Genomic DNA, 12079 nt, shown 5'->3' with positions numbered 1-12079 from the left:
GCTGTCAGATACGACGTCGTAAGTGCAGCTGTCAGATACGACGTCGTAAGTGCGGCTGTCAGATACGACGTCGTAAGTGCAGCTGTCAGATACGACGTCGTAAGTGCGGCTGTCAGATACGATATCGTAAGTTCAGCTGTCAGATACGACGTCGTAAGTGCAGCTGTCAGATACGACGTCGTAAGTGCTGCTGCCAGATACGATATCGTAAGTTCGACCACGTATCCGACTTCAATTCACTCGCTCATTTCAGCCACGACCACCGCAGCCTCCGCTCCCCGAAGTAGAAATGAACGGCTGGTCAACTACAATTTATTGAACAATGACGAGAAAAGAGCAGCGAAATGGCCATAAACTAAAAAAAATATTCAAACGCGTACAGAATTACGCAATGCAGTGGGTATACGGTACTGCAGGTTCTAGATACTGAAGATTCAATGTTCAAATGTGCACAATACTGACAATACACAATACTGCACAATACTGACAATACACAATACTGCACAATACTGACAATACACAATACTGCACAATACTGACAATACGCAATACTGACAATACACAATACTGCACAATACTGACAATACACAATACTGACAATACACAATACTGACTATACACAATACTGACTATACACAATACTGACAATACACAATACTGACAATACACAATACTGACAATACTCAATACTGACAATACACAATACTGACAATACACAATACTGACAATACACAATACTGACAATACACAATACTGACAATACTCAATACTGACTATACACAATACTGACAATACACAATACTGATAAAACATAATACTGACAATACACAATACTGACAATACAATATACTGACAATACACAATACTGACAATACACAATACTGACTATACACAATGCTGACAATACACAATATATTCAGTATTCACAGTAGTACAGAAGGGACACAACATCGGAGGTGTTGCACATGAAGACTTGTGCAAGAAATCGTTCCTGCCAAACAATGGTGGTCAGCAACACTAGTACAAACATCCCAATACCGTTAACAATTCCAAACGACGCGAAGGCAAACATATTGCAAGAGTTAAAACGTAATAACATTCGGACGAATAAACTTAATTATGTTTACAGTTACACTCACCTAGTATAGGCAGGCTACAGATATACGAGTTCTCAGAGACGCGTCGACTGGATATAAGCCACAGAATAAGACGATATCCTAATGAGAACATGTCCTAACGCGGGTACGAGAAGATATCCTAATGAGAATATATCCTAATGAGAACATGTCCTAACGCGGGTACGAGAAGATATCCTAATGAGAATATATCCTAATGAGAAGATATCCCAGTGAGAAAATATCCTAATGAGAAAATATCCTAATGAGAAAATATCCTAATGAGAAAATATCCTAATGAGAAAATATCCTAATGAGGAGATATCCTAACGAGAAGATATCCTAACGTCGGCTTCAGCCCGGTTATGCCACGTCAGCGCACGTGGCACGGTAGCCAACGTTGCCACTAACATTAGAATGTCGAACGCTAAATGAAATGAACCTCAACTGAAGCCTGAAATGTGTTAATTTCCCTTACATACTGCCACCGCAACCTGGAAATGAACAGCGGATTGGAGAGACGGACGGGTGCACCTGTCGGGTGAATGTCTGGTTAGACCGCAAACCGTCCGTCTTAGACCGGCCCGTCTAACCGCTTCCGTCTAACAGGACTTGAGGCTTAGAGACAGCGTTCTTCCAGACACATTACAGTAAAAAAATCCTGCTTATGAATTAGTTTCGTAAAAATAACGAACAAACAACGTTTTTTAACATTAAATTAACGATTTTTCAACATAAGCTGCCAGTTTGTTTGCGTACTCGGGAATAACTGGTGCTAGATAATTGAATTGAGGTACTTATTAAACATTGATAGTTTAAATGAATATAAGTTGTATCATTTATAAATACCTTTCATAGTCTGAACTAACTTGCAATAAATTGTATCAACTTTTAAACGGTATTTAACTTTGCCCTTAATAAATGGTCGCTTGACTTTACCCATAATCGGGGGCATGTTCCTTGTAGATCCCTCGTGTGTGTTGACCCATGAATGCATGGGTCCATAATTTGGGCCCTCGACTTAGGTCTTCAGTCTTCCCCCCTCATAGAGGAGGCCCCCTATTGATAAAAACTATAGATTAAGATCTCTGATTGCATGGGACTCTGATATCTGACCTATATAATGAAGTACTATGCAAATTTCCCACCACTGACTATCAGACCGCAAAGATTAAGGGGAGCGTCTGCCCCAAAAAAGATCTGGGATATCAACAGACAGATCGATTCAAAATTTGGTACACGTATGTAACACGGAATTCGTTTTTTTTTGTTCCTGTGAATTTTTCGAAAAATGAAAGAAAACGTGAAATTCCTAGAAAACAGCCAAAAAGTGAGTATTGTATAAATCTATCTCCTCCTAGGATTTTCAAGCTACAACATCGAGACACAGATCATTCGATGCGTAAAGACCATATCTACGAATAGAGGAAAGTTTTTTTTTTAATTCCTCATTTTTGTGAGTGTGGGGGCATTTTTTCCAAAATGTTTCGGAGTTTTCCAATTTCACCCCCGCCCGCCCTCCTTTTTGCAAAATAAAATCCGAACTATAACGAAATTGGAAAAAAAGCCTCCCTGTAGTTGTAGATATTTTATTTGTAAATCGAACGGTATATGTCTCATTGATGTAGCTTCAAAACTCTAGGAGGAGATAGGTTTGCAGTGACAAAAAGTTATTTTTTCAGGAGGGTCCGACAAAGTCGCGCGCGCCTCGAAAAAGACATTCAAGGGTGCAAGGTTGCAAGACTAGACGATATTTGAGCTCAATTTCTGTCAAGGATGGTGTGAACGACGGCACGAGAACCATCCCATACGACTGCAGACGGATAACTTAAGCACAGCGCGTTCAGACTAGCTATTTAAGTGTGCTACCGGTAATTTCGGCCTATATTTAATGTTGAAGAACTCCACCACCCCTAACCCTTTCGAGCTCTGTCGTAAACGCATAAATCAACGTACAGAGATGGTTTTGGTACCGTTATATGCGTCAGAATGTAAGCTTTAAGATGAGTATAAAAACCGAAAAAGTCAAAATATTTGATTTTCGGGCAGACGCTCACCAGCTCTGACGTGGGCGTTATATTAGTTGTGACCGTCAGGTAAGCTGCTGATCCGGACTTGCGTACTGGTTCCTCTTATTGGATCTTGACTCCGACGCCAGGGTGAGTTGCGTGCGATAGTGGTGAAATTTGATTACTTAGTGAAATATCGTGATTATTGTGAATATTAGGATTTGTCATGTGTAGGTATTTACTTTTGCTTTCTGTTGTAGGATCGTGCGTTTTTTCTCAACACTCCATGCTGTAGCTCGCTCCTCGCTTTTTAGCTGTCTCAGCGCATTCGACTTGAATTAGCTCTCGTGTTCGAGTTTTAATTATTTTTCCGCTTCCTTTAGTTGTTTTTTCCTATTTTCGCACCCGTTGTATTCGATTTGCAAAAATTTGCCGATTATCTTTAATACATTGAAGTAAGCTTGTTATTTGAGTTTTCAATCCGTCCAGCCCAAGTCTTGCTTATATACTGGAAGCCAATAGGGAAGCAGCTTTAAATTTCCGGTCATTGGTGGGCGTGACAATTAAGACCATCCGAACTTTCAAGGTGACGCAATTTGTAATTCGGAAAGTTAAGTCTAGTGGCTAGATCGTCACATGTCCTTAATTTCGACCTTTGTTGGAATCTTGATTATGGATCCTCGATTGCTGCCCTTGATTGATACCCTTAATCGCCCCTTGACCGTTCCGCCGTTGCCGTTAAACGCGTAAATTGTTAATTACTTAGCGCTCGCTGACCGCCGGACGCCCGACGCCGGCGGCGCGAAAGCTCAACTCGAGACCGCGGAACGGACGCAATTTAGTGAATGAAATACGCTATACAAGTGCGTAGGGCGGATACGTGAGTGATATGAAAGGGATACGTGAGTGATATGAGAGGGATAGGTGAGTGATATGAGAGGGATAGGTGAGTGATATGAGAGGGATACGTGAGTGATATGAGAGGGATAGGTGAGTGNAGGATTCCTTACATTAAGTTACTATGTTGGTAGGATTCCTTACATTAAGTTATTATGTAGGTAGGATTCCTTACATTAAGTTATTATGTAGGTAGGATTCCTTACATTTCCCTTCTCTGTCTCTCTCGTGCGGCGGCCGACGTCCCGTGTAAGCGACCTCTTGTTCGAGTGTCTTCGTTTCTGTTACTTTTCACCAGTCCCTCCTTGTCACTTCGTCTCTTTGAGATGCTAACGCTGCTTCCTTCGAGCCAGCTTCAGCGGGCTGGACAACTGAGACATTCCGCCCCTTGTGGGTGATGAATAACTTTATATTTTGAATAATTGAGACCTTCCGCCTTGCTGGCGATGATATATTTTGACCTTTGGTGCGAAAAAGCTTGATAGCTGAAGCGCTAGCAAACCATCATACTACTACTACTTGTAGTTGGTCCTTATGATGATGTTGGTGCTGTTGATGCTGGAGTAACTATTGATTTTTTTTATCGGTTTTGCCGCTGCAATGCATGTTGTTTTTTTATTGAACTTGTGTTGCTGTTTTCGATGCTGTTATTGTAGTCATGCTGACTTCGCGGTTGTTTTGGTAACGCAACACTGCGGGTGTCGGGTGAGACATAGTAAGCGCGATGAACAGTGTACGGACCATTCAGTGTACGGACCATTCAGTGTACGGACCATTGAGTGTACGAACCATTCAGTGTACGGACCATTCAGTGTACGGACCATTGAGTGTACGAACCATTCAGTGTACGGACCATTCAGTGTACGGACCATACAGTGTACGGACCATTCAGTGTACGGACCATTCAGTGTACGGACCATTGAGTGTACGAACCATTCAGTGTACGGACCATTCAGTGTACGGACCATTGAGTGTACGAACCATTCAGTGTACGGACCATTCAGTGTACGGACCATACAGTGTACGGACCATTTAGTGTACGGACCCTTCAGTGTACGTACCATACAGTGTACGGACCATTCAGTGTACGGACCATTCAGTGTACGGACCATTCAGTGTACGGACCCTTCAGTGTACGAACCATGCAGTGTACGGACCATTCAGTGTACGGACCATTCAGTGTACGGACCATTCAGTGTACGAACCATGCAGTGTACGAACCATTCAGTGTACGAACCATTCAGTGTACGGACCATACAGTGTACGGCCCATTCAGTGTACGAACCATTCAGTGTACGGACCATACAGTGTACGGACCATTCAGTGTACGAACCATTCAGTGTACGACAAAAATTATCAAATATCAGTTCATCGTAAACTGCTGTGATACCGAGCATCGTATAACTTACGATCAACGCAAAACATACGAACATCGTATAATAATTTACGAAGATCGTTCTACTGACGAACCTCGTATAACTTACCGACAGCATATAACTTTCGTACATCGTATAAATTACAAACATCGTATAAAGTGAACACCGTATAACTTACATACATCGTATAAAAATGAACATCGCATAACTTATGAAAATCGTACAACTAACAAGCTTCATATAACTTAAATATATCGTTAAACTTTCGTAGCTGCGTACGTTCACTTTCTGCGTATGCAGTTGAGCCGGCACAGCTCGGCCAATGAGAGCGCGCGTTGCAGTGGTGCGCCGCATTGGCTCAGCCAATCAGCGCTGAGGTCAACTTTGCGCGGGAAAATCACCGTACGCAACGCATGAAGGAATGCAGGTCTTGCGTTAAAGCCATGCGGGGTCTTCAATGAACTCATTATTTAGTAAATAAAAAATATATATCTAATGTTTTCATTATATGTTAACAAATACTGAAGTAGAAAATAAATAATCTCTTCATACATACGAACAAATACAGAAGAAGTCATAGTACATAGAAAATCAACGCTTAATCAAGCATGCTGTTAACTATATCCTGCGTAAATTTGATGTAATTTATTTAGAGAATAAACTTAAGGTTTTTATTCTAATTTAACTTAGAACTAGGGAGAACCTAAGGCAACTTTTTAACAAGTAAAAGAAAATATGAACGAATATCAACAGTAAAGCCAAATTCACGCAAACTATACTAAAATTATCGGAAAAACAGATCTTTTTTTTTTTGGTAACCTATAATTAGGAAGAAACACTAAATTCTGGTTACATATGAATAATGTTACCGGTTGTCAACATGGGAGCATAATTATAATTATCATACATATATACGATATTTGAATACAATATAGTACAATAGCGTGATTTAGTGACTACATTTAATTTAATTATCGTGCGCTGGCCAGGGCTGTGCTCGTGCAATGAACTCGCCGCTGGCCGCCGATGGCGCGACCATAAACTTCCTGCAGGCGCGCGGGCGTTGACCCCCCGACACCGTTACTGCGCCGGCACTAACCTGGCGTAGGATGCACTAACCTGGCGTAGGATGCACTAACCTGGCGTAGGATGTACTAACCTGGCGTAGGATGCACTAACCTAACGTACGGAACTACGTACGGAGAACTGCGAATTGAACGTACGGAACTACGTACGAAGAACTGTGAATTGAACGTACGGAACTACGTACGAAGAACTACGAATCGCACGTACGGAACTACGTACGAAGAACTACTAATCGCACGTACGGAACTACGTACCAAGAATTACGAATTGCACGTACGGAACTACGTACGAAGAACTACGAATTGCACGTACGGAACTACGTACGAAGAACTGCGATTCGCACGTACGGAACTACGCACGAAGAACTGCGAATTGCTCGTACGGAACTACGTACGATCTCTGTAAAACGAGCAACGAATTGTACGTAAAAACATGTTTAATTCATCATTTCTCGCCGTCAGTAACGACAAAACTTAAGACGTTTGCTACACAACATCGAGGTCATGCGCTGCAGCCACTTGCTGCAAGCCACATGCCGCACGCTGCTCGCCACATATGCTGCAAGCCACATGTCACATGCCCCATGCGGCAGGCTGCTCGCCACATGTAGCATGCCGCATTTCCTTATGTCTTATGTTCTTATGTCATGTTCAGGACTACCTTATCCGTGGCCACGCTGATGCACCGCATTCGTCGTCCACCGTCCTCAGGCCATCGATAGCCATGTCGATCGCCACCGCGGCCCGGCAACGCTGAACATGACCACCGTGTATCTGCTGTCAGTTGACCCAGCTGATGTAAGATGATGTTGCTGCCGCTTGCTGAGGGCAGTGGGCAAATACGGGCGATGTGGGATCTTGCTCTGCCGGGACCATACTTTCAAAATTCACTTAGTGAACGTAAGTGCTTTATACGCTCGATTTTCTTGTTTATGATTGGTGGATTTGGCTTGAAATGCCGTCAATGATTGGCGGATGAACTTACGATCTCTTTACTTTTTTGGATAGTTCAGGCACAGAAGCGCATCTAAACGTCTCTTGAATATCGTAAGGGAGATTCTCCCCCACTCGGCTCCTCGGACAGTAATTCCTTACGAAGAATCTGAATTCTGGCTGCAGAGCGGTCGTTAATTGGGGGTATCCTGCCAAGTCTCCCCTTCTTTCGTTGTGATACGTCACTATTTTGATGGTCTCACTTTCAAAGTTGGGGATCAGTCCGACTATCTTCTTCCGATTGCACAGTATACGATATACCTCTCTCTTCTCCTCTCGAGTGAATACAGTCCCAGCTTGATGTTTCAACCTGTCCCAGTAGAACAGGTCCCTCATACCGCTGACCCTAGTCGTAAAGGTCTATTGGATTGCCTCCAATTGCCGCACCGCACCAGGCTTATAGCTGCAGCCAAAGCTGGCAGCAATACTCCAGACAATGGTGCACGAGGGCTCTGAAAAGTGGTAATCCTTGGCTCCGCTTCTCTTGTACGGAATGTCCGCCAGATCCCTCCCCAAATCTTCTCTGCCTTTTGCAACAATTGCCCTAATGTGGTCGTCAAACGTAGCTTCAGTACTCTTCTACACTCCGAAATCGCGAACCAGTGTCTTCTCCTTATTTTCTTCAATTTCTGTGCTGTCTGATGCCAAGTAGCGATGCAGCATCCCGACATCAGTAAATGAGACTATCCATGCGTCAAAACTGCCTCACCTTCATTACTTCGGAATTAGTGCCCTTGAATTGCATATTATTCACTAGGACTCAATCGTAGATTGTCGACAAGTCATCCTGTATAACCTCTCGCAGTCTAGGTCGCCTGTATAATCCCTATCAGCACTCTTACATCGTCCGCGAACAACGATGTGGATGCATGAGTAAGTACTAAGTCGATGTTGGGGATGTGGATGAGGAAGAGGATGGGTCTAGGCTTCAAGCCTTGTGGCACTCCGCTTTTCCCTCTCCCTCCTCGATTTAGAGTCACCAATTGCGACAGCTTGTACCCTGTCTGTTGGAAAGTTGGGAATACATGCTATCAGGCTTAATCCTACCACAAGTCGCCTCTGCCTTCTGAAGCCACATGCCACACCCCACACGCTGCACGCTGCATGCGACACGCCGAACGCTGCACGCCACACATGCCACACGCTGCACGCCACACATGCCACACTCGCCATACGCCACACGCAACATGCCACATCCCACACACGTCGCACTGGTCGTCCTTGTAACAGTTCTGGCGCGCGGGTCACGCGGTCCACCGCAGCTGCCGCATTCCCGCCACTGCAATGATGGTGATGATTAATGAGATGATGGTGATGATTAATGCTGATATAAGAGATGATGGTGATGATTAATGCTGATACAAGAGATGATGGTGATGATGACTTTAAAGTGATAATGATGATGATGGGAGCTAACAAAACTAAGCATGACGGCGTCCAGCCGCTCATGAAACAGCCGTCGGAGTTTCAGATCATGACGTCATTAGGCCTTTCCAAGGATGCAATTAAGTCCTGTCGGAAATATTCTTAAGCCCCTTGAATAATTTTGTTTTCAGTTATTACTATTATATGCCTAATTAATGCTCATTTGATTTACTTTAATTTTTTATACAAAAGAGGCTGACGAATTAATATAATGAGGTCTAAATATAATTTCAAATAAATAGTCGCACAAGCAGTCATTATTAACTTGACTGTTATCATAAATCTATGCACGCCTATAAATCTGTACGCACACCTCTTCGTGCTGTACGCGCACCTCTTCGTACAGTACGCACACCTCTTCGTACAGTACGCACACCTCTTCGTGCTGTACGCGCACCTCTTCGTGCTGTACGCACACCTCTACGTTCAGTACGCACCGCTGTACGCAAGCTGTTCATGCTTCCCGCCAAAGCACGGCAGCCTTGGTGGATCTGGCCGACCTTGGGGCGACCATAGCGGCCACCTGCCTCGAGGAAACCGCTATATAAATCCGCTATATCCACGCGCTAAAACCGCTATAGTCGCGCGCCAAAACCGCTATATCCACACGTCAAAACCGCTATATCCACACGCCAAAACCGCTATACCCACACGCCAAAACCGTTATATCCACACGCCAAAACCGCTATATCCACACGCCAAAACCGCTATATCCACACGCCAAAATCGCTATATCCACACGCCAAAACCGTTATATCCACACGTCAAAACCGCTATATCCACACGCCAAAACCGCTATATCCACACGCCAAAAAATCCATGCGTCAAAACTGCTATATCCATGTATCAAAACTGCTATATCCATGCGTCAAAACTGCTATACGGCTATACCCATGCGTCAAAACTGCTATATCCATGCGTCAAAACTGCTATACCCATGCGCCAAAACCGCTATATCCACGTGCAAAAACTGCTATATCCACGCGCCATAGCCGCTAAATCCAACCAGGCGCTGCCAATTCACTAAAAATATAACTCAGTACTCACTCCAGTGAGTGACAGAGAGCGCATTTTCTCGTCGACGAAACATGAAGTCACGGAGGGACAGACGAACGGAAAGACGGACATGGCGAGCACAATAGTGCATTTTTTCATAAATGAGAAAATGCGGTAAAAAGGAACTGCTACTCACACCGAGGAAGACAGTGCGTCAAGTTGTCTCAATAGTGACGCACTTTCTTTCTAACTCACATTACTTGCACAGCGCGAACGTTAGCATTGATGCATTTTTTGCGGGTCAGAACTGGGTCAGAGTGATTCGTTTAGGTATAAAATTTGTATCGCTATTGGGAAAAGTCTTGCATATTTCTCGACTGCAAGACAGCGGCCGGCGGAGGGCACGCCAGCACCGGATGTTGCGTCACTCTTTGCAGGCAGAATCAAGACGCAATCTGAATAATGACTCAGGCGGGAAGTGCGTTGCTTTCAATGATTCCATAATTCATATATTAACTTTTGATACAAGATAAAAATAATGATTAACTTAGAGTTTTGTCAAATGAAAGGTCGAATCATAAAATGAGATACTTCTTCTTGTGATGTGGGTGAGTCACGCGACCTTCACGCGCTGCACGTGCCCAGGCCACGTGTCCATGTCGAGGATCTCAACCAATCAGCGAGCTTCCCGCCAAAACTGCATTGCATCAGGACGCGCAGCAATACTTGGGCAGCCTCTCCGCGCTGACATCTAGTCCCGAGGTTTGGTCCACGGTACAACGGCCCTGAGGTTTGGTCCACGGTACCACATCCCTGAGGTTTGGTCCACGGTACCACATCCCTGAGGTTTGGTCCACGGTACCACATTCCAGAGGTTTGGTCCACGGTACCACGTCCCTGAGGTTTGGTCCACGATACCACATTCCTGAGGTTTGGTCCACGGTACCACGTCCCTGAGGTTTGGTCCACGGTACCACATCCCTGAGGTCCATGGTCCACGATAATCGTGTACATAAAAGTTCATTTAAATTTAAAAACTATTTTTTTTTCATAATCATCGTCTTTAGAAAGTTTACAGAAAATTACATCATGAAACTCCAAGAAAAAGAAGGCTTATAAATACCAGTAGAAGTGAAGTAAAGATTTCAATACCCGAGGTAACGCAGACAAAGAGTTACTCATCGTCCATTTGAATATGAAAGTTATTTATTGCAAGAAAGTTTACTTGATTGAGTGGATCGTTAAGGCAAGCGGCGCGAAGGCTGGCTACCGGCACGCTGCCACCCGCTCAGCCAGCGCAACATTCATTAACATAAAATATTTCTGGATCTAGTGTTGAGGAATATAGCTTCATCAAACACTATATGCTGAATATAGTGCAATATATGCTGAATATAGCTGATGATGCTTGGAATATAGCTTCCAAGTCAAACTTCTTTCAAAAAAGCTATCCTCAATCTTGGACAAGAATAATTATGCTTCGAAATTATAATTTCATTCATTTCCGTTTTAATCTTTTCTCCCAGCTTTATGATCATTCGTGCAGGAAAATACGTCGCTGGCGCACATGTGCTCTAAGCAAAGCGGCAATTGGAATGTTGATCTACGTATTATCAAAATGCCTATTTCTGACGGCAATAATATATGTCACAGTGAATTTTATAATGACTGCATAAATAAATAATAATTATAATAAACAGTTCAACAACAATGCTGTTGGAGTGATAGGCGGCAAGAACAAAACAAGATCTATAGATAAATGACAGCATGAAAATCAGCGTGACAAACGTCACGCTAGAAGACCGTACTCTTTGTGCAGCAGAGTGAAGTGATTAATGTGAGTGAAGTGGTTAAGGTGAGTGAAGTGGTTAAGTTGAGTGAAGTGGTTAAGGTGAGTGAAGTGGTTAAGGTGAGTGAATTAGAATATTAGTGAACATATTCAATAGGGAACAAAACAATTGGTAAATAATGTGAGTTCTAACCATTACGTATCAGGCAGTTGACCGCACATACTACTTTAATTCAACCCTTGATCCTGCGTCGCCCAACTGGCCACTCTGCTGTGTGTTCAACACCCAGAGAAATGTGTGAGTTATTTTCCAAATAACAAAAAAAAAATTTTACCCGCGAGTAGGTCATCTTGACCCAGTTTGGCCCGACGTAGAATAGTTCTACGTCGTCGA

The 12079-nt window shown here is 43.5% G+C and overlaps 1 protein-coding gene across 1 annotated transcript in view; it reads right to left on the bottom strand.

Moving 5' to 3' along the window:
* Positions 1-7208, bottom strand: part of LOC108678684 (salivary glue protein Sgs-3-like) — a 21271-nt gene extending 14063 nt beyond the window's left edge. Inside the window, exon 1 of the mRNA XM_018167139.1 lies at positions 7169-7208. Within this exon, the coding sequence (XP_018022628.1) occupies positions 7169-7208 (40 nt within the window). The remainder of the gene's footprint in view (positions 1-7168) is intronic.
* Positions 7209-12079: the final 4871 nt, after the last annotated feature.

The sequence above is a fragment of the Hyalella azteca genome, unplaced genomic scaffold (genome assembly GCF_000764305.2).
Source record: "Hyalella azteca isolate HAZT.00-mixed unplaced genomic scaffold, Hazt_2.0.2 contig8052, whole genome shotgun sequence".
Classification (NCBI taxonomy): domain Eukaryota; kingdom Metazoa; phylum Arthropoda; class Malacostraca; order Amphipoda; family Hyalellidae; genus Hyalella; species Hyalella azteca.
Note: the sequence above shows the minus strand (reverse complement) of the source record. Positions and strands in the feature narration are given on the sequence as shown.